At 39.6% G+C, this 24,207-nt stretch overlaps 1 protein-coding gene across 6 annotated transcripts in view; it reads right to left on the bottom strand.

Moving 5' to 3' along the window:
- DENND5A (DENN domain containing 5A) overlaps positions 1 to 24,207 on the bottom strand; it is a 64,631-nt gene that overhangs the window by 26,382 nt on the left and 14,042 nt on the right. For 4 of the 6 annotated variants that reach the window (XM_039552160.1, XM_039552159.1, XM_039552157.1 and 1 more), the window contains exons 2-7: positions 19,444 to 19,515; positions 18,735 to 18,844; positions 17,590 to 18,250; positions 10,856 to 11,043; positions 2,106 to 2,423; positions 545 to 760 (exon numbers count right to left, since the gene is read on the bottom strand). In XM_039552160.1, the coding sequence (XP_039408094.1) occupies positions 545 to 760; positions 2,106 to 2,423; positions 10,856 to 11,043; positions 17,590 to 18,250; positions 18,735 to 18,844; positions 19,444 to 19,515 (1,565 nt within the window). The remainder of the gene's footprint in view (positions 1 to 544; positions 761 to 2,105; positions 2,424 to 10,855; positions 11,044 to 17,589; positions 18,251 to 18,734; positions 18,845 to 19,443; positions 19,516 to 24,207) is intronic. The other 2 variants (XM_039552158.1, XM_039552162.1) reach the window with 1 other exon arrangement.

Genomic DNA, 24,207 nt, shown 5'->3' on the forward strand with positions numbered 1-24,207 from the left:
TACAGTTTGGTGGGAATCAGATGAGTGTTTTAGCAGACAGTGCTGCAACATCATCCTCACCCATGTGAACTCTCCCACAGACAAATACCTCATCTCCAGCAAAGAAAACAGTGCAAAATACTATGTTTCTCTACAAAAGAGCTAGGAATACATTTGGTACACATGTACATAAGCATTATTTGGGGTCACGACTTCATTCATTAACATTTTTGGCAATTCCTCTGGTTAAAAGGCAGTTTCCACCAGTAATATTTAACCTTTCTGTAGAGGTTAGCCCTAAAGTGAGGCTTTCTAAGCTATTTTTCTCGAGCAAGCTGTATTTTTCTACAGGATCCTTAAAAGAGTATCTTTATCTCTCCAAGTTTGTATTTGTATATATTTTTCTACATAATATCTAAGACATGACTTTTTTTGGGAACACTGAAATTTAAGGAAGAAATTACCATTTTGACAGCACTGTTTTCCATTTGATGGCCCACTATACAAAGCCTCATGTTTGAACACTGTTTCACCTCTTATGTTGACCTATCTTATTACAACTTACTTTATCAAAGTTTTGCATCTGCTCTCTGTTTGTAAACCAGGATTCCTTGTCCTGACTGGGCTGAATGACAAACACTTCATAATCTGCAAACATTTGTGTGAAGCGGTTGGCAAAAACTTCCCGAATCTGAATGTTCAGCTGGTAAATCTTGAATTCTTCTTCATCACACTGAATTTTAAGATCTTTTTTGCTACTGGTCTCCTCTCGCACCTCCAGCTGAAAAAGGAAGGGAAAACACAAATAATTTGTATTGATGCTTTGTCAGGTATTCCAGGCATACAAGATTTTAATCTGCCATTCAGCTGCTACTCTTCAAGTCAACATTTCAATAGGGAAAAAATATTTCCTGTTTCAACCATTGCAATAAAACAGCAAAATCAAAAAAAAAATCTAGACAGAAACCTTTGCCTAGAGAATTTTAGTTTTCATAATAAACCAAAACTTACTTCAGTGCTGTTTGCACTGGAGATGTTTTAAATTTTAAAAGGGTAAATAACAACCATATATATGCCCATGCATGTCACAGACTTAATTTACTTTCTTTTACCCTTCAATCACCTGCATAGGCTTTTTAGAGGATCTTACTACCCCTAAAAACTTGCATATTAGGCAAATCCATACCTGGTGTCAAACAAGTCCAGGTTTAGTACTGTTAAATACAGAGCAGCTTTCAAATGAAGACAGAAATGCACAGTAACAAGAAGCTGTGCATGTCTAGTAGTCAATTCCCTGTAGCCTAAGCCCTTAGCAGTGTAACTCACAATTCACCACTACACATCTCAGAGCAATCTTTAAGAAAAGAAAATGCATTTTCAGTTAAGATGTAGGCTAAATTTTATGAAAAAAGCAGTAGGATTGAGATATTCAATTCATAGGGGGAGAAAAAAAAAAATCACCAACATTGACAGCCTTCATTCCACAAAGGCTCAAAAAACCCACGGGGTCTTTCAGGTAGTATATTTTATGCACAAAGGGCCACAATTTAGTTTTTGTTTCACAATTCTTACCACTCAAAAATCCAAATCAGGGTCACCATGAGCTGTGCATGTCCACTTGCTGGGAATGAGACACTCGTGCACTGTACAGCGCTAACCAGAAAAAAGCATCACAGTATCCCTATGGCAAATATATTACATAGGAGCAAAATTATATATAAATTCTACATAGAATGAAAAAGATATCTATAGAACCCAAGACTGGATGGAAACTTCAGGACTATCTAGATGTCAATTTTAGCCGCATAAGTCATTAAAAAGTGGTGCCAATTTAGAGTAGATCTTAAAACCAAAAACAAACAAGGCGAAGTGCTATTTTTAAATACATTATCTTGGCAAAGAAACACTTGGAAAATAGCAAAGGTTTTCCTAGATGCTGCAGGGTTAAATCCCATTCCCTCTCTTCCCTAAGCTTGTCCTTGTCTCTACAGGTGTTCACAAGCTTTGTGAACAGGCTGACAGAAAGTTCTTCCTAGTGAAGACAGACAAACAGCATCTTTGGACCATGACTTGAGACCATCTGCCACTGCAGGACCAGAGAGAGTGCAGATCATTTCATATCTTACCTTTTCTAGACTCACACCTGTTCTTTTAACAAGTGCTTGGAGTCTTGCAATAGTCTCATTTTCCTTTAGCAGCTCATAGGAATTCAGAGGTGATCCTGCTATGTTCCCATTTCTTTTATCAGAAACCAGGTCACATGCTCTGAGGCTCTTCATCTTGGAGGCACTTTCACTGCAGTGCAGGTTTCCCTCAGGTGGAATTCCAAAAGCCATCAATATCTCTGAAATTTCCTGAATGAACTCAAGTTTATTTGGAAACTGGGGTAGGTCTTCTGGCAGCTCGATGAAATGGTTGTCTACATCCACAAAGCACAGGTTAGCCTGGGATTTAATTTAGAACAGGACACCATTACAACATCACTAAGCACATTATTAATCTTTGGGATTTGTGCTTATTTAAAGATTCAAATGCATTTGCATATGTTTGCTTATTTTGTAAGACAGACTTGCCCCAAATATAACTGAACTGGTTGGTTGGCTTTGAAGAATACAACACAAGACTTGTAATTCCAGATCTTTTAAGGAGGTAGCTGAGAAAGAAGACTCATTTTAAAGATATTTGCTATGTACGAAATAGATTATAACATAAATTAGGTACATATGTGTGACTTTAGTCATACATGTACAGCTAAATTTTAACTACAGGATATCTGCAATTCTATTTTTGACATGTTTTTATGTAAGCAGGTGACTGCCTGTTGCTAAGATTATCAGTCCACTTCTCTAAAAGATTTAGCAAATTCCAATCTAAAAGGTGCGCTGATACTGCAAAAGTGCAACGAAGTTTTCTCTTTTTTTGTAAGCAACCTGACAACTAAGGCAATTCTTTGAATGAACAAGTTCGTTTCCAAGGGGAAAAATGAAACTAACTAGTTTCCATTCTGTTTCTCTGTTCCAACCTCCAACTGCTTTACAACCAAAAAGGACCAAGCTGGGGCAAAGAAAAAGAGAAGAAAAACCACCTATGTGGCTTCCACAGCAAGATCAAAAGAAGCTCTGCATCTTTCAAGGTTTACCTCACTCTTCATTTGGCAAGGGGGAAGGTTCCTCTTTTGGCTTCTGCATTACAAAATCTGTATCTAATGGTTTCAAGACATTACATAACTACACACATCACAGCAAGAACCCAAATCATGTGTGAAATCCGCCTGGCAAGTTAAGAACAGAGAAGTAACTTTGCTCTTCTCTAGAAGCATTTCAGTTTTTCCTCACTGCAGAATTAACATGGACTGTCACTATTCTGTTTAACTTTCTCTATACAAAATTCACTCAGATTATGGGGTACTTTCAACATAAATGCATTGCATTATTCTAGGAGCCACACCTGAACTCAGGTCACACTACAGCTTTGCAGCAAAAATATTTATCAGGTCTATGAGAACTAACAGATCTCCAGTTATTTCCAGTATATTTACTATGATTCAGTAAGTGCAGAAGGATGGAAGTACCACCACAATCTAATTGGAAAGAAAGAATTAGAAGAGTTCAACCTCACACAGAATGAATGGTGAATGATCCCAGAAATCAGAGCCACAAACAGTAAGGATAAAGGAGTTCTGGTAGGAATTTGCTGGGGGACTGACTACAGGTAGACTAGAATAAGCTCTGCCTGTCAAGACCTGTCCCATTAAAGTAAACTGTTGTGAAAACATACATTTAGCACTTGTGACAGGTTTCTACAAAACAGAGTTAGGGTGTCAATTGTCCTTAAAACACAAATATCTTATTGAGCTTCAACATTTAAATTGAAAAAAGAATTCTTAAAGCAGAACTCTACTGGACATACTGCACTAGCTTGCATAGTACTAGTCCAATTCATGCTCTGCTACATTACCCATAGTTACAAAGGCAAGCTTCACTCCAGTTCTCTATTTCCTAATGTTATATCATTTTAATGTGGGGATTGATTTCTTATGCTCAAAGGAATGCATATAAAACAGTTTAATATGTCTTGTATAGGTTTGTTACTGGAAATTAAATCACAAATTGAACTAGGTGTTGCAAAAGAATCCAAGGTCAATGAGGAGAATTAACACATTGATTCTCAAACAGTTTCTAGTGCACCTTAGAAAAAGTTTTACTTTTTATGCAGGGCAGGTGTGATTGCTGAAATTTCCCTAATATCAGCACTGCTCCAAGGCAGCAGATGGTGTGTGTGCCCACCAAGCAAGGCAGCCATGGCTGGGCTGGGAATGCACTCTGTGTGCTCCTGGTTCCCATTCAGACAAGCACTCAAAGGGGCATCGTGTGCACAACAATTCTCGTTGCTTCAAGCAAGCACCTGAATTCAGGAGCTTCAGGACTCCCACTATACCCATGGCTCTGTGACAATCAGAAGTCAAGTCAGCTGGTATTTGTCAGAAACACTGTAAGCACTTCAAGACAGGAGAGAAATAAAGCTTTGAAATCAAGCACAATGCCTACCAATCAGTGCTGAGAGAGAAACAAAAAGCATTGAATTTGCCTCAAGCAGTCTGCAAAATGGCAAGACAGACTCAATAAGAAACTCTTCAAACAGTTTAATTGTATTACTTCCTTTTACAACTTTCTTTAATTGATGCCATTCAACTGTCCTTCCTTTTTGGATCAGATTCTGCAAAAAACATCACTCTTGGTTAATAAGCTTGGTTGTACCCACAAAGCACTTGGCCAAAAAGGAATCAAACATTAACCTCACCAATGCAGAAATTCTCATCTTCCCACTGAAATGAAACTTCTTGCCAATGGAAGAAAAAGCCAAATTTAATGCTTGCTAAAATTGCGTATAAATATCTGGGCTAACACCTGGTTAATTCTTCCAATAGGTGAATTTCCCTTCTGCAGGGTTCCTCTCTAAGAGCAATACACACAATTTAAACACTCTGAGCTACTAATCGTGCAACTTGTTATTACATCTCCCAGAAACTGGCCTGTATGGAAACATTAAAGTCAGTGTGCAGCAATACTCTAAATAGAGTGTAAAGAATATTTTCAGGGACACTTTGTAGTTATCTAGTGCCTGGTTAACAACACATAAAATAAGAGGACTACCCAGAGCAGCATAAACAAAGCTTCCATACACAACTTTAGCCTCTCTTAACTCAGGGAAGCTGAGGTCATCCTCAAGAACTGCATACACACTTCTGAAAAGGCCATGTTCATCAGGGAAACATGGGAACCTGTTTCCCTGGCAATGGCAAAAACATCTCACTGCACAAGCCCTTCCAGAGGTACCAAAACAACATTTTTCTGTAAAAATGAAATCTGAAATAAATAGACCACCAGGAGCAGACATCAGAACAGTAAATATCACTATGTTGCTACACTATAGATCCAACAGAATGGAATACCAGCAAGGATAGAGGGGTCCTCTCCTTAAAAACTAAGAAAAATTACAATGCACTTATTATTTATGAAATCATGGTCATCCAAAGCATTTTGCATGCTAGGAACTGGGCAAGTAAAATAGAGGAGAATAAAGCAGAAAAATAAAGGAGTTCTTTGGCCACAAGGGTTTAGTTATTTTGTCTCTGGAGGCAGCACAGCTGAGTGGGCTGTGAACAGCTGACAGCTCTGTATGTGGATACACAGAGTATTATTTTACAAACACAACACTAAAATGACATAAAGACAAGATACTTGGCAACATGTGTAAGGGATATAACTGAAAGAGCATCCTTAAGTTAGTTGCTTGGTACTTTAGGTCTCTAGAACAGTCAAATATTCTTTTATTTGTTGCTCAGATATCTGTCTTCTGATCAAAAGAAAACCCCAAAACAATTACACACCACTTCACTTCAATAGCAGATTGTCACAAGAGAGGACACATTACATCATCTACAATAAAATGTTCTCCTGAGACACTACACTATGGAACAAGGATGTCACATCCTAATTTTAAAACCTGTCCTTCCCATAAACTTTTATCATACCAAGTAACAGGGTGTCCAGGTGAAAGTCTTACAAACCTCAGAAATATGGATCTAAGCAAATAAGTGTGCATCTATCTGCTGCCAGTGCCTGGTTCCTTGAAGCCAACAGCACCACTTTCCATGGGGTTAGTGGGGTCTGGACTACACCCACCCATTCCAAAGCTGAAGGACAATTGCAATTGTTCAGTTTGACCTCAAGGACAATAAGGGCCAAACCCCACACAGATCTAGCAGGGCCTGCATCAAGCCCATATCCTTCCTTTCAGCTCTGTTCAAAAGCACAGAAGGAAATGATTTAGGTTCTGCTTGAATATGGCACTGAAAGACTAAACCCTATTCATCTACAACCTGTACAGTCTTTGTGCATTTGGCCCAACCTTGCAAATGACCGCCCACTTCACACAACACACAGAGAACACGGATGCACAGCTTTAGACACACATGGCTGACTTGTGGGAAGTGTGTCTACAGTGGTCCTGAATTCTGAAGGATGCTCTTGTGCCACTCCTGCAAGCATATGGTGACCTTTGGCACTTATTCTCAGCACTGCTGTGCTTCATGCCAACCCAGAATTTGTGACTGAGAACAGCTTACAGCTCAAAGCCATTGCAGCTTTCAGGAGCCCCCCAGGTAGCTGTTCACACTGGAGTACAAGAAAATATAAAACTGAGGTCTGTCAATAAATTTGCAGTACTATCAAAGATCAAACTACCAGCAGGTAGCCTGAGAATGCATACAAAGCAGTGATTATCTTTAAATAATTATCTTGGTCTAACGTGTTAGCATCAGGATGAAAAAAAGCTTCTCAGGAGACCTTTCCTATCTTCTGAAACAACATACAAAAATAAAAACCCACAGAATTTGTTCAGGTTTAGCATTGAATCATATCCTTTTAACAGTTGAAATAAAAACACTGAGAATATATATAATCTGTTTTATACTAGCAGAGAAAATGCATTTTAGGTTTTAAAGTCTTTAAACTCTTCTAAAAAGGAAAAGCTATTGCCCAAGACCCTTGGGATCACTTCATTAAAAACAGGCTTTTTAACGAGATACTACTTTGTTTGATTTCACCAGTGCTGGAAACTCAGCATTGCTTATTTCCGCTGAAAATAATTTCAATTTCTACCATTCTCCTAAGTTAGAGGGGCAAGATACACATGCAAATCCTGCAGCATGAAATGGTCTGGATTAACTTGCTCATTTAAACTGTATTTCTATAGCACTGCAGAAGTTCGTTTAGAAGGAAATGCGAAGACACATCAAAAAAACCAATCTTACTTTAGTACTTGCTAGGTTTGTGATCTGCGAATAAGCTGCTAAAACCACTTCTACTGATCAGTTTCACTGATAAACAAACCACACTTTTGCCAGCAACACCTGGAACAGCTACCTGTCCTTCTCTTCCCCTCTGACACCTGTAGCACCTTATCCTAGCACGGCTTCTCCAATGCCCTCCCCTTCTTTTCTGGGTTCCTCACAAGCCTCTGATGCAGCTGCCAGGGAAACCACAAGGATGCTCATGCACACACAGAGCCCTCAGCAAAGCAGCAACACCTATGAGAACAAGCACTCTACTGCTGACATGCACAAGAAGCTCAACTCCACACCAAACCTCAGCATTTCCTACTTTTACTGGGCTACAGAGAGTCAGGTCTTCAGGGCATTTGTGGTCTTCAATGAATTCTCCATCAGGAACTGTTTTCTGATGTTCCCAAGGGATAACCTAAAATTGAATTTTGTACTAACACAACTTTTTTGTTGAAGATTTTAATAATCATCTGCCACAAGCATGAATTTCTAGGCTACAGCTGGGTTTCCATGCTCATATGGTAAAAGCATTCCCTGGAAGCACCAGATGTGACCCAAATATGGGAGGCTGCCACCAAAACAAGCCTTATGTGTGCAAGACTTACACCAAACCAAACCTAACTGAGTTGGGACAGACTGTATTTTCACATTATTAGCCTAATAGTATTAGCCTAAAACACTTTGAGCAAGACAAATTAGTCTTTTTCAAACTTCATTATAAAAGCACAATGAAGAAGTCTATACTGAGGTATCCATGCTGTGCTAGACAGCAGTATTCTTTTCTTCCACAATGCCCTTCAACTGAGAAGCACTAACTAGATTTTCTCTCAAAGCTCACCTCTTTGGCCCCTGCCTAAATCAGATATTGCTTTCTTTAACAGCAGCTGTCCCACACATCCATGTAAATAGATTAGGAACAGAAATGCAGCTTAGGCAGTTTCAATACAAAGAAAAAAATTTTTTGGCAGAACTCAGAATAAATTACAACACAGATCAGCTCTTTGTACACCCTTTGTGATAAGTGAGGAAAATTCTGATATCAGGAGCCTACAGGAGTTCCTCATATAACCCTGATGAGTTCATAAAGGTTGATATACATTCCAAACTTTAGAGATAAGCAATGTTAATATCCCCTCTGATACTGATGATAAATTTGTCCTTATTGAAGTACAAATAATGGAATCTATATGCCCTCTTCTACTGTTCTACAATAGCACATTATTCACATTCCTTGGCAGTTTTTGTTTGTTCTTCTATGGGGGTTTGCTTGGGTTTCTTTTTTGGTTAGCTGGGTTTTTTTAAGCAAACTCCCTACCATGAAAACCTCAATAGTGAGCTCCTGTTCTTCCCAGTCTACTTAACCTCTTGAATAAACAAATCTATTGGTATAGGATAACTTTATAGTTATTCACTAAGAGACTGTTGACTCCAGTCTGTTTCTGTGCCATAGCTACATCTCCAGCCTGCAATGCAAAGGACTTCAACAGCTCACCAGAAACCTTACCCAGAACCAAGGGGATTTCTCAGACTAAGTCAAACTCAACCTGTACAAAGTTTTAAAAGCTCACTCTTCAAATAAGTAAGAGAAAAGCTGAAGCTTCAGGACAAGGAAGTCTTGCAGCAAATTCCACCACATGGGCACATTGCTGCTGCTTTCTGTCCTGTCTGTCCTCCCCTCCCAGACAATTCTCATCTCTGTAAGATACTATCAAAAATCTACTCTTTCACCCTCATAAAAGGCTACCTGTAAAACAAAATGCAAATTGAGGTGTCAGATTACTTTTTAATAGTACTTGGATTTCATTTCAAACATCTAAAAATAGATCAACTGCCTTACTTTAAATCTCCAAAATAAGCTGATAAATCTCTTCAAAAACTATTTACCTTTTAAATAATTGAAGAATCTATTTGAAATTAAAATAGGTTCATTTATTTGGACGTATTACAGCAATTTTAAAATGAGGAAGTTCTTTACAAAAGGAGGACAGTCTTTCAGAAGCTTGTGGTAACAGTGAAAACATCCATGGTGCATATTAACATGCATATCCACACATGCATTTTATTTCATCAGCTATTCTCTCTAAAAAGTGTACTAACCATATTAATTAGGCCTGTCAGTACAGCCAAAATTCTGAAAAAATAGTAAACCAAAGCAATAGACTGTTGTTTTCATGGCAAGAACATACAATACTCTGTTATTAATTATGCCAGTGGGGGAAAAAAAAAAAAAGAGGGAGACAATAAAGAAATCAAGATATTAAACAGTTTAGTTTTCATAGAAAAAAAATAACACAGTTTGAAAAAAAAAAAAAGTTTTACTTTGAACTTGCCAGGAAAAACAAATGAAAACTACCAGCATATGGATTTGAGAAAAAGAGCAATGTTGGCATGGAGACCAGACTGGAGGTTCACAAAAATATCTTGTCTTTAATTTCACGCAGCTTTTTTAAAAAGGAAGGGTTTTTTGTGTCAAGCTATGCTGCAGCACTGCCTGATAATGAAAACAAAAACCACCACCACAAAACCCTGTGCCTGCCACGCTTCTGCTTTCCCAGAAATGCAAATGGTAATAGAAGAAAACCCACAGTCAGAGAAAAAGGCAGAGGTTAGAGAATTCTACCAGGGCCAGTAAGTAGGGTGTTTCCCATGATTTACACAGTTCCTCCCCTGCAAAGTTACACCTACAAGTAAGCAGGGGCCAGACATTTCCTCTGCTGCCTTGGGCAGTGCTCACCTTAGGCACCTTTGGTCCCCTGATCTTCACAACCAGCTCTTAAACTCTCTTGGCGCATCCCTACAAGGGGTGTTTGTGAAGTGAACAGGGGGACAAAATAAATAAAAACAACCTCTAAGCAGTCTAGACATAGTCCCAGCCCCATGTATGAGTTGCAGAACCTTTACAGACCATTTCCTTCTCCTTTACACAGGGGCTGCTGCTCCCAGGGCTCCTCAGCACTACCCCAGCAAGGAGAAGTTTACTCAAGAACACGCTGACGTTTTGCTGCAGACTGAAGCAGGCGTGCTAGGAGAAAATCTGAAATGGTTTTGTGCAGACACCTGTGGCAGGCTGGGTCCATGCAAGCCAACCTCAAGGGAGAAATCCAGTGCAGGGAAACCCAGCCTAATCCCACAGAGCCAGGAACCAGAAGAGTGCTGACGTCAGTCGAGTTCTGCTCACTCACCACCACAACCTTTTGGCCACAGCTGGGGAATTCACACTGCACTTCCTTGCACTTCCTAGCATTAGGAGGCTAATTTTTGCAGCACAAAAATGTTCCTTCTGTAACTCCAGTGCATCAATTCCTGTAAAATTACAGTTGAATTCTATCAGAGCATACAATTTCAAGAGCAGGGGTCTATCTATTTCACCGGATTTTTGTCACCATCTCCAAGAAATAAAGACCTATCCCAAACCAGAGCCAGCAAGAACTTGACAATGGCTGTTAGAATTTGTACTTGTGTTTTGGCTCATTTCTTACTTCCCTCACAGTCATGGACAACATTTAATCAATCAAGACAAGCTCCTCTCACCTCTTGAGGAAGTTCCAGCTTAGACCTATCATCCAGTCCATTAGAGTGCAAGCCCATGAGGTAAGGGACAGGAGCATCTAGAAAATGAAGGAGGGATGCTGGAAGGATAGGAACATACACATGCTGCCACTGAAATGGAAACATTAGTGCTGTGATGGTCTCTGCCACTGTCATCAGCCTCTGATAATCTGAAAAAGAACAAGAAAATTAAAATTTTTTTCACAAATACTTTTAAGTAAATGAATTTAAATTAAAGAAATGAAAACTTGCTTGAGAACAGAAACCACAAAACCCAGTACTAGCTGAGTGGCATCATAATGAAAACCCAGACCTGCACACCCAGCACATTTTGCTGAAACAACAAAGAGAGCTGAACCCAAAGTAGGTCATTCGACAAGTCATATGGAAATGAGCAAATTGAGCCTTAATGCATGCTAAGTCACTTTCTGCTACCTATACCAGGGTCACCAGGAACACCAGTTTGAATACAGAAGCAGTACTGTAATCAGCTAAGAAGCACGTCAGAAATAATTTCTTTTCTCTGTGCTCAGGGCTTTCTATGGAAGCCTTGGATGAAACCCAAGGCATCTGGTATCTCTCAGATAAACATTTTTTAAAGGAGTGTTTAAATGTCTATAAAGCATGCTGTATAGCAGCCAACCCAACAGTGTGACTGAAATAACTATGCAGAAAATGAAAAGGATCGGCTTCCTTTAGCCTTTGCAGTGTACGACCAAAGCCTCAGTTCAATGTAAAAACAACTCATGTCCTCCTAGAGCTCAGGAGCAGTGTTAAATGTCCTGTGCAACACACTAAGAGATCTTTTTATTTAGCACTTGTGGCTAGAGCAGTTCACACTGCTGGGCCAGCATCTCACCCTCCTCATCTGTAACTACAGAGTCATCTCTAAGGGTTTTTGAAATCCTATAAAAGGGAAGGCAACACCAGATGTGTGTTCCAATACAGCTGCTGAAACACCCTGACTGCTTTCCAGCTGCCAGGCTGGAAAGGGTATAAAACACACACACAACCAGGGCAATTCCTACCTTCAGTCGGGCTATAAATATAGCACAAGCTGGAGACATAAGATGCCTTTTCATGATACTGCAACAATATCCAATTCCAGCCAGGAAAGGGGAGGGAATAGGAGGAAGGCAAAAAGTCAGTAAGTAACCTTCATTAGGGTGTGGGGTATGTATGCCTTCTTTCATGTTCATAAAACTACAGACACTGTGGAACTGGAAAAGACACTTGAATGGACAGGCTCAGGTGCTGAGGTTTCTGAAGCTGTATACGATGTCACAGAGGGCAGATGAAAACCACAAGAATAACATTTATTCTAAACACTCTAGAGTTAAGCTTAACTGTGCACTTCCCAAGGCTATGGCTTTGATTCTATCCTTTAGCCAGCCTCCATTCAGACTTCAAACAGCAGAAGAAAAAGGGCCAAGAAATTCAATTCCTGACATTTGTGATTAACTTTGGTTGGGGACCAAGTTGCAGAGTTTGGGGTCTGCAAAGAGCCCCACAACCCAACAGGAACCCAGCAAAGGTTTTGCTAACATCACTTGCAATTCTGCAACTTAGGCTTTTGATTTTTAATTTTCATATCAAGCTGAGCTGGTGGAAAAGGTTATTGCATGGACCTACCTGTCACTGCCTCACAGCAGACCTACAAAGGAGGAGCCTTAAACCAAAACAGAGGAGAACAGCTTACACAGGTCACAGTTTTTGCCAAAAGTTTATTTGGACTGAAACACCAATGAACATCACCAGCAACACTCTCCTATTCTGCCTGGACACCAGCTTCTGCCTACAGATCTACGTATGGGTTTGCAGCTTTAATCACAGCCTGACTGCAAAGAAGTGATGAATTAATGATAAGCTTTGGGAAGAAGAAGATTTTATTCCATATCCTATCTTCTTCAGTTTTAAAAGGAACTTTAAATGTAGCCATAGATACACAAACATTCCAGCTGGTTTGCATTCAGCTTGTTTATCTCCAAGAACAAGCCTTAGAATAGAAACAGTGTTTTCCTACTACACAAAACCCCCTGTCTAATCCTGCTGGATGATTTAAATACGACTTCCCCCGCTGTCATTAAGCTAACTTCAGTATTAGCCTTTCAAATTAATTACAAAGTAACATCAATAGTTCAGAATTTCTACCACTGGGCAGCCATCCTGCCACGGAGCTATCTGCAAATGCAGCTCTCTGATGCTGGATATTCACATGGCTTAAGCTATTCCCAACTATTTGGCCTGCCCAGTTGCAGCCTGCAAGTAACAGTGACTGCATTCTGCTGTTGGCAAAAGGCAAGAAGCCTGCAAATATAAACCCAAATAACTCCTATGTTTTCTTAAGTTATACCTATCCTGAGAGGGTACGGAGGGGTTTTTGGGTTTAAAGAGGCAAGCAGCACAGCTCTCGTACCAAAGAACTACAGAAGATTTAAAAATAACAACAACAAAAAGATTAAAAGAGCAAAGAAGTGTTTCAGCAGTGCTGTTGCTGTTGTCCTTGAAACCAATGTGCTTTTTCTGGTGTCAACAATACGATCTCCTAGCCTTGTATTGTACACAAGCACTGGTAGGGAAATAATGACATATGACTAGGGCACTGTTAGATGGGAAAGTGCTTGACTGATTACTGTGCAAGGAAAAGAAAACCCACTATTTTTTTAATAAGGCTGCTTAAGAACACAGAAGAAGCATGATCTGTTATTCTAACCAATTGCTATAGATAAAATACATTATCTCTAAAAGTGTGTATGAGAAATTACACAGTAGTATTTATCTGTAAAAGATTTTTAAAAAAAAAGAAATTGAGATGTTCTGTGCCTGGAAAAAGAGGAACAGGATGGGAAGAAGGTGGCAGCTCTAAGAACCATAATTCCACCTCTGCATTTTCACATTCTACCAGAGAGAAGTCTGTCAAGTGCCTACAGAAATCCTCTGACTCAGCCAAATGTAAAACAATTACATGATCACATTTTGGAACATTTTTTCCTTTTAATCTTCCTACTTCATGGATCACAGTGAAATACTGTTGCATTTGTCAAGTAACACACAAGCAACTTAAAAAAACCCTGTAACTGCAGTAAGAACCAACTGTGGTTAGTAGAAACAGTGGGGTGAAGCATCTCCTATCCTGTGTCTGACAAGGGGATTCAAGCAGCAAGGTTCCTAAATCAGTGGAGGCATAACAAGAAAGTGTCCTATGTAAGAGATCAGAGTTAGGCAGCACAGGAATAATACTACAAAGAAATGAAACTAATACTTTATATACTTTATAAATTTATAATTTTAAACAACTGAAACAAAGACGGGCAGGAGAGATTCAAAGACAAAGCAGAAAAAAACCCCCATATTTGTACTGTAAAATGGCAGCAGACAGCTGCCACCCAGAAAATAAAACTGTCCAAGATCATGGTCTGTGGCAGCAGTGCATTACATTTCTCCTTTTTTTGTTTTGAGCTGTTTAGAAAAATCACCTCCAAGCAGATTTCACAGCTGTCTTAACTCAGTACACACTTTTCAGAAGAGCTCTAGGTGCTCTCTGAGATAAGGAATAAGTCTATTTCTCAGTTACAAGAGTAACATAAATTGCAAGAATGCAAACCAGCTCCCACAGAATATCTGGCAAGGGCACTTCCCACAGGCCTCCAACACCACTGACTCTTTCCAGAGTTCCTCAGCACTGGCTCAGCACTTGCAGCAGCCTCAGATTCTTCCCTCTCTTACAGGCACTTCATGCCTTTAACAGTTTTCCAAATGGTAGACAGGTCTCTCAACAGGACAATCAAATTGAGGCATTCATTCCCTACACTTGACTTACAGCATTACAAAATACAAAAGGCTGTGCCAACATCGTGGGACAAAAGAAGAATTTCCAGAAGCATCAAGTCAGAAACATGTCAAAGGAATCTCAAACCAAAACACTTTCACTGCCAAGTGAAGTTACTCCTACTCCAAGGATTGACTGAAACTTAAAACACTAAAAAAATTTGTTTCAAAAAGGATTGCACTCGGCAACAAATTCATGGAGAATCATCAACATATAATTATGAAAAGGTTTGGGTTGGAAGGGACCTCAAGATCATCTGGTTCCACCAGACCTCCAAGAGGTTTGGGGTTTGATTTTTATTTTGGTGGTGTTTCTTTATTTTGTGTGTTTGTTGTTGGGGCGTTTTTTCAAGTAAATCTTACAAATCTGCTGATCCTGACACATACTGTTCTAAATCTAAATCCACCCAATGAGTATCATAATCTCATCTGACCTAGGAGAACAAGAAGTTATCTCAATCACCTCAGCTGTCATGGGTTTGAGCACTAGGAGATTTAGCAAACTCAAAGGACATTAGAAAACTTCGTATTTATATTCTGAAGGACAACCTAGACCTCACACTGGTGCGCATGCAAGAACATGAAAAAACCTTTACAAAAGTAAAGCAATTTCTGATTCCCCTTAGAACTGAGTGCACCATCACCTGTATCTCCATTCGACATTTCCTGTTTCACAAACAGCAAAAACCAGATGTTACTCAACCATACGGAAGAAACAGCAGAATATATTAGGAGCATATTCCAGTTGAAAAGAACAACTACAAAAGCAAACAAACAAAAACAAAACAAAACAGCACAGGGATGAAATCCCTCAGAAAGTCTTTAAGAGAAGCTACATTTCAAAAAAAATTGGCTGCTATTACTGAGAAGGCACTGCTGCAGGCAGTTCACTCAACCTGAGGGTCAAAAGTCAGCAAACAAATAACTAAAATTCTTTTTCTACTGAAGAAAGATTTTTTCAGCCAAAAACCAAGGTGAGATCTTGACAGAGACAAGACACCTCCATAAGGTACAACACAGCCCAACTCAGCCAGAGCTCGGGGTGAGGCAGGGAAACAGTGGACAGAAACTGTCCTAACTGATCCCTCATCCCTCTGAACTCCAAATGTCTGTGCCTGCAAACAAGAAACTCAATTGTTCCAGGGCTATTTTAAGATTCTTTAATTTGCCACTTATCAGACACCTGGAAAGGGCCCAAGACAGAAAGCTGAACCTACTAAAAGGGCTTGGAAAGAGAAGCCAGAATACAGTAGACGAGCCCAGAAGTGAGCTGAGCTCCAGCCTGGGACAAAAGAGCACTCCTAAGGCAATAGCCTGGAAAGAGAACCAGGAGCACTGTTCGCACATGGCGATGCACACATGGCTTTTCTGCAGAGCTTCCAACCCACCATGATTCCACAGGCAGTGCTACAGGACAACACAACCACACTCTTTTTCAGATGAAAGAGCTGATGTTTGATCCTCCACTGGTGGGACACAGGTATCCATATAAACAAACTCTCCCTCAATCTCAAATATATGAACATCTTATCTGTTTCTGGGGAAACCACAAAAGCTTGTCTGCTAGGCAAGTATTTCTAGATTTGCTATGAACAATAAGTAGAGCAATTTAGTTTTTAAATCCAAGAGAGTAACCACTACAGAGTTCAGTGAGTTTTTTTGACTGCATCTGAATTACTGCACAGTTTTTCTCTTGCAGTTCACAGTGTCTATACAATGAAACAACTGTAACACCCTGCTGCCATTACACACTTTTAATCACCCTGACTGTACACACAAATCCATCCTTGGCTTTAGTGTATGCACAGATCTTAACACACTTAACACAAAATCTGTATTTCATGCTTGGAGAAAGTTGCTGGTAACTGCAGGTTATCTTTTGTAAACAGTTACCATTTGTGTTGTACATATTTCAGCGACAGTTCAAGGGAAGAAAACACCAAAAACAAATTTCAATAACACCATGGATTAGCCCTGGTTTTGTGTTGGGGTCTTTTAGACTTCCTAACCATTACTATAAAGCAGTGTTCAAAATGCAGGCTGTCTGTTTAAACCACACCATTCAGAATGGGTGAGTCTGGACTAATCCTAGTCATCTTGGGACAAAAAAAAAAAAAAAAAAAAGGTAGAGAAATTATATTCTGGCATAATCCCACACACTCTGTGTTAGAGCAACAGGATGCAGAGTAAGAAGGCCAGTATCCACAAATTTCAACACAGAAAATAGATACCACTCCCACACTACTCACTAATTGATGAACAAACTATTTCAGCTCAGCTGCTGCCTATGCTCTTCAAAGCAAGCTTTGGCTACGTGGCTTCAGCTATAACTGTTTCAAAGCCTGAACAGAGATTTGGGATTTGAATTCAGTCAAAACTTTTTTCAGGTACTTATCTTTCAAAGTAACAACTGAAATGTGACTTTGGGTACTCAAAGAGAAAATTCTATTTGCATGATTAACTCTTCTTCAGAACCAGATGTATAATTAACTGTGTATCTTCTCAAAACGCATGGCTGGTTCTGCAGAGATAGCAGGGAATTCAGCTAAGCAGTTAGACAGGAACATGGAAGAAGGCAAACTGCTCTATCCACTAGCACAGTTCCAGAGCCAACACTAAAGGGGTCAGCCAATCCATGAATAGAGGAGATTACGTGAAAACCCAGTTTTAAGTTTAGGTGTCTAACAGCAGCCAATGCAGCTCTCCTTACAACTCCAGTGCTTTTCTCTACATTAAGACCTGCACACAGATCAGCCAGACTGCATTAGCATACTCATGCCACTTTAATGCAGCTATTTTGTTGTTTGTATGGTTTTTAGAATTCAAGACACAATAAGACCTTGTGCCAGTACAACTACAAGATAAGAAAACAAAACCCAAGTACTCACGCTGTGAATAAAGCAGTATCTGAAACTCCAAAAGGGCACAGGTAAAGAGTTGAATCACATTTTCTACTCCAAGCAATTCAAAAACTTCTTTAACCGGAAAATCAAACAATGGTAGTTCACTGGTGCTTGGCCTCTGGCAGATAATTGGTCCATAAACACCTGAAAATTTTAATGACCTTCCTGCTGGAGGAAGAGGAACCTCATAGAGAATATTGTAGATGTAGCTTTCTAAAGGTAGTGGTGGCGGCTGAGGTGAAGTCACTGCTTGGTGAAGTTGTTCTAGAACTTTCTTACAAGCTTTCATGAAAGACATTGGAGTAATCAGACAAATGCACTTTGAGACATAGAGTGTGTCTCTGCTGATGTCATAGGAGTTAAATCGCTGTAGCTTTGAGACAGAGGTGCCATTGCAGTCTCCAGTACTGCTGCAGCTCTCCTTGTCGTTGGTGGGTGGAGTATGAAGAATGTCATATTCAGCATTGTGCATATGATACAACGTCTGCATTGCACTGCAGATCTGTTTGCTAGTGACTTCCTCAAAAAACGTGAGAGAAAATCCAAATGTCCGTGAGCCATCTTCACGAGTAATAATAAAAGAGTGGAATTGAGGTTCTCTGGAATCTGCTTGTGTCTTGAAAGCAAGCCCTTTAGGCATACACAGCTACAAAAAAGGGGAAGGCGAGATAATATCCATTAAAACACACTTTTCTCTGCCCCTGCCTCCAGCAGCATTGGTGAAAATGGGATTTAGAATCCACAGACTGCCATCACATTTCACTTTAAATTCTATTAAGTGTTACATTTCTGCACAACGCAGTGATATGGTTCTAAATCAGAAAAACAAAATAAATGTATCAAAAAGGCTGCATGCAATTTCTACTGAAACTCATAACCATTTTGTTACCAGCCTCGACAGGAATAAAATAATAAAATTCAAACCCAAATAAAGGAAAGTATTTTGGTCACCAAGACCAGACCTGACAGAGAAAAGTACTATATTTTATCTAAATTAAGATACACCACATTTGGTTAAATGGAAAAATCTTGCACAAAAAAAGATTCATTAATTGCAGACTGATTTATTTCTCTAATAATTCTCTAGAATGTAACCAAAAAAACCCCAAAAGCCATTAAGTGATACCGACCATTCCCACTGCATCCTGGTCAAAAGGGTTCCATTCAACATTCTCAGGATAGCGAGCAAGAACTTTGGATTTAAATGTGCGTCTTAACGGAGTCTGTTCAAAGTTCTCCCCTGCAGATGAAAGAAGAATACAGAAGTAAATATTTCATTCCCTTTTTGAGCACAAACAAGGCCAAAAAGCAGGACATCAGCAGGTAGATGCGAGGATAAGTGAATTAAGGACACACTCCTTTTAAGAGAAACAGAAAAAGCAAGACAGTTAGTTAGCGTATGGTCAGACTGCAGATATTAGCAAGGATTAGCATTGTAACATTTCTGTGTCATTAAGTATCTGTGCTTTTCCTTAAGTGTGACAAGCTTGAGATTGTGGTCACGACAGCAATTCTCTAAGCCACTCTTCAGATATTTCTGATTCTCGTCGAAACATAGCTAAAGCTTCAGTTTCAGCGCAATGTCGTTACTGAAGAAAAGCACAAATAGACAAAATGCAGAGATGATGCAACTTTTAGGTAGACACAGGAGTGACATCATGAGATCTCTTAATTTCGTTATAAAGACTCAGGAAAAAAGATAACCACCATCTATTGCAAGAGGTTAGCTGTGAAGGAAGAGTCTAGAAGGTTAGAAGATCAAGAACCACATAAATGTCCATGAAGAAAGAGTATCAGATGAACAAAGAGGTTTTTTTTTCCCCACACTTTTTCCTTTACCTTCTGTTGCACTTGAAATGAAACGGCTGCCACCATCTCGGGTTTTAGAGGCCTGTATATACTGGCATAAAGCTATATAACAAATAAAAACAACACTGCATTATACATTTCATACCGTTGACTGCGATCATGTCACTAACACATACCAGGAAAACAATACAAATACCCAGAATCAGCATGCATCAGTAGACAGTCTACTCTCCTAATATGCTTTATACATATATATACACAACTTATACAAATTTCTCATTTTATGTACATATTTCTAGAAGGAGACAATCAGTATGTAAGAGAAGCTCATTGTTCCTGTACACACAACCAGAATACTGACGCAGCAGTAGGAACTAGATGACTGTGAAATTAAAGTTTTACATGTTAACTACAAAACATTCCCAAAGGGCAGATGATGAAACTGACCCCAGGGACAAGACCATTTCAAGGCCTTTAGAATTGTATGAATTTAAGTGGCATGGTCCAACTTTCCACAGGTGCGATCCATACACTAGACTGGCAGAAAGTCTTGTGTAGAAGCTCTTAAATTCCTCTTGGAGCAACGACGGCTCATTGTGATAGCAGAGAACTTTCTGCAATAAATATTCTAAGTGTGAGCAGTTGCTTTAAAAAAACAAAAATGTACAACTGCGTATCTTAAAATAAGCTTAGCTATATTACTAGAATGCAATTAGCTACACGAGCATGCAGCTGTTGACAGCTGCATTAACAATCAGGCACAATTGCATGAAATCATATGCTTTAAATAAACAGAACTATTTCAGCAACACCTGCAAAAGAGAAAACACACTCCAACTCCTCTCTTGTTTTCTTACATGCAGCAATTACATGGCAATAGAGATTGATTTTGGAATTGGTTGGGTTTGTTTTGTACTTTTAGAGTAATATTTGAAGTTCAATTTCAAAGCCAAGTTAGAATCTTTATTTGGCACAACACTTACTTCCACTCAGTAGCCATAGACAGAGATGGTTACAGCACTGCCTGTCCACAGTACAGAACCTAACACATTACACCAAAAACCAAACAGTGTTTCCATTGAATGCTTAACAAGTCTTTTGACAGCTGAGAAGCCTGGTAACTCTGGATTTTCTTTAAACTAAGTCTTAAATATTATCTCAGACAGGGAACTTACCCTGAATCAGGACCTAGGACAGGTCTTGCAATACCCAAAATATTCACACCTATTTTGCTAATTCTCTGCATTTTAGCACTCAAATTGAAGAAGGTATTGTTTTTATTATTTGTCTGAAAAAGCAACAGCTCAGCTGATTTTCATACAAAACCACACAATACATTATTTATCAATCTGTTCAATTATACAAATCAATAATGCCATCATTCAGAAAGAAAAAAAAAGTGTGTATTTGGGGAAATCTGAAACATATAGAGACAAATATTTGGGAAAAACCAGGAAATGACTTCACTGAAATATAACCATCTTGTGAAAGAGTAGAGCCAAAGATAGAAAAGATAACAGCATTTCCGCAGCTAAAACAACCATAAAAGATGAAAATAAGCATTTAAAGAAACTTTCAATCTCCCAGAAAGAAAAATGGATATAATGCCATATCTCTACTGACACAAACATACATTCAAGTGAAGTCAGTCCTCTGTAAAAAGCTTTTAAAAATATGTCAGGAGATTTAACACACCTACTATTTTCTATATTTACATCTGTGCAGATGATGTAATGTCAACTTTTAGATAATTGAGGAAAAACCTCAGACATGTACTAAGCTGTTTTGTTCCTTGGCTGGTTTTTTTTTATCTTCCACATACATAGAAGAGAGAAAATATATGAAGGCCAAATTTTCTCCTGAACTTGGAAACCACACAGCACAATCACTGGGTTCACCTATGTGCAAGGCTGTACGTATTTTGAAAATAAAAAGAAAAATCTGACTTGAAGACCTTTCCACTGAGATTATTAACACTGCAAAATACATGATGCTCTCTTCCCTTACAATTAAAAACCCCAAACCCTAACAAACACTGAAAGGATGTTTGCCTATTTAAAGAAGCCTTGCACCATCTCCCAAGAGACATTCTTGCCAACACGCTCTTAAAACTTGTTAGAGCTGGAGTCTGTCTGTAATTTAATGAAAGGACTAAAATTGATTTCTGGAAACCACCGAGTCCTGATCCAGACAAATGTAAGGCAACCCTCACAGGCCTTGCTGCCATCCATCAAGGCACTCAGCTGTTGCACAGATGCTGCTCTTGCCAGAGTGCCTCAGTAGTGCCCTTCTCTTGTCTCCACACTTCCCTGCTGGAATGCTGGCTGCCAGTTCAGCAGGACACTCCTTTTCCCTTCCACAGCAGCACAGTCTCCCATTTCCAGCTACCTCTTTTGGGAGAGCCTTCACGCTTGGAATACCGCACACTACTGACTGGACCTTCAGACTGGGCCATGCTGGCTTCCAAAGATACTGATTCCAACAAGGCAGGGAATGTCAAGGGACAGCTCACCAACACTGGAAAAGTTCAGCCCAGGTGATCTGTGCAACTCCAGGACACTGGACACCCTGTTTTCTTGCCATTACAAGTAATGGGAACCTAAGCACCAGTACTTCCATTGCCTGGGCTCCCCCTTCTCTCCTCTCTAGTGATTGTCACTAGACAGCTATCAGCAGTGGGGAGGGGGAAAATCCACAAACACTATTTGCTTACATCCAGAGGCAAAAAGCAATTAACCCTAAATTTCTAAATTTACTATCAGCCTCAAACACAGACACCCTGCTCCAACAAAACACCAACTGCAGGACATCTCCAGCAGGCAAAAATAACCCAAGGTTTTGAGATCTGTCTCCGTGTGAATTACAGAGTCACAGAATTAAAAGGATATTCTGAGTTGGAAAGGACCCACAAGGATCAATGAGTCCAACTCTTAAGTAAAGGGCCATACAGGGATTAAGCCACATCCTTCATGTTATTAGGACCATGCTCCAACCAACTGAGCTAATCTTGGTTTCCTTCAGTTAGCTGATTAATTCAGTACTAATTCAATCTGTTTTGATAAAAACAGTGAAGAGCAATTTTAGCAAATGCAAGAGACCAACCCACCAGCAGAAATGCAGTATTCTGCAACTGAGAAGATGAAGGCATAAGAGGAAATGAACTTATAAAAATATGATGTATCCCGTAAGTTTATATAGACAGCAAGTCCCCACACTTAACAGCTATCAAAGGACTGCTATCATCAGATCATGCTTTTCACATGGTTTCTCTCCTTTAGCAGAAGTAATGGCTAGAAAATACTTTCCTTATCCAAGTTACAGTAGAGAGGTCTTTAAAAATTATTTATCTGTAAATAATTTCTTTCTTTTATACAAATTCCATGTAAAAGGGAAACTTCGGGGGTTTTTAATGGAACACAGTATTGCCCACTGAAGACTAAAGAGGTCTTTCAAACACCACTGATGTTCCTCACACATTTACCATGCAGGTGTTTGTTATATCATAGGAAAAGCTCTACAAAAATCAAGATGCAAACTGTCCCACAGACTGCAAAGTTGCAACTACCTCAGATTGAAATCGGAATCAATGATCAGCTACAACTACAAGACTATTTGTCAGGAAATGTCAAATGACATATGAAATCCATAAATACTCAGCAATACTTCAGGAAGTTTCAGGCCAACATGCTTCTCAACACCAAACCTTCCAAACAGTAAGAATCCCATTGCATTTTGCAATGTAAATAATATAATGAAAACACAGAGAAATATAATTTCACCAGGCACAATACAAATCCACAAGCACCAGTTTAGTGCAGCCCTGGCACTGCACCCAGCAGTGAATGACAGTGAAACAGAGCATCTCAGAATTTCTTTGTCATTGGAAAAAAACCACCCCCTGTGGCATCCCACTCAAAATAGGATCAGTGAAACAATTTGGATTAAAAATAAACAAATAGAGAATAAAGAAGGGGTTAACAAAGATTAACACTTCACTAATCCAGTTCAGCCACACAAACATCTTAATTAGCTCATGGTGATCCCCCAAAACAGGAGGGAAGCAAAGAGTAAACCGCAAGCACAGAGGTTCTGAAACAGGTGAGCTGAAGAAAACATGGATTAGAGTTTTAGTACCTGCTAACTTCTGAAGCCACCCCTCCTCCTGAGGCCCAGCTCCCTACCTGTTGGCTCCTGCCATGCCAGGTAATAGATTTTTCAACACCAGCAACCACCACCTGGCTCTGGTAATCTCCTGTTTTTCATACTTTATCAACCCTCCCCATTAAACATGATACTTCCCTGCTGTCCTGGAGATGGCTGAGCACCTACCTGCCCACGGCCAGTGGTGAATGAATTCCTTTTTTGCTTTGCTTTACCTACTAAGCTCTTTTTATCCCAACCTGAGGGTTTTCCCACTTTTACACTTCTGATTCTCTCGCCCATCCCACAGGAGGGGAGTGAGAGGCTGTGTGCGGCTGAGTTAAACCACACCACCGTGTAATTTAAGAAGACATGCATAAAAGACTTAAGTTATTAAAGTCAGCTTGCTGATCAAAAGGGAAGTCCCCAGCTAGACACAACCTCTGAGGAAGTCTCCCTGGCTGAAGGATGACTGCAGACTTGGCCTGGCTCTTCCTGGACAGGCAGAGCTCAGCTGAGAGCAGGTAATTCTCCAACGCCTCCCTCTCACATCTTCTCAGTAAAATGAACCTGACGGACTGAACTGTGTGCATAAGGCAAACTACAAACCTGCTCAAGATGACCAAAGAGTTGAAACATGTTACATTTAGTTGG

This window comes from Corvus cornix, chromosome 5 (genome assembly GCF_000738735.6).
Source record: "Corvus cornix cornix isolate S_Up_H32 chromosome 5, ASM73873v5, whole genome shotgun sequence".
Taxonomy (NCBI): Eukaryota; Metazoa; Chordata; class Aves; order Passeriformes; family Corvidae; genus Corvus; species Corvus cornix.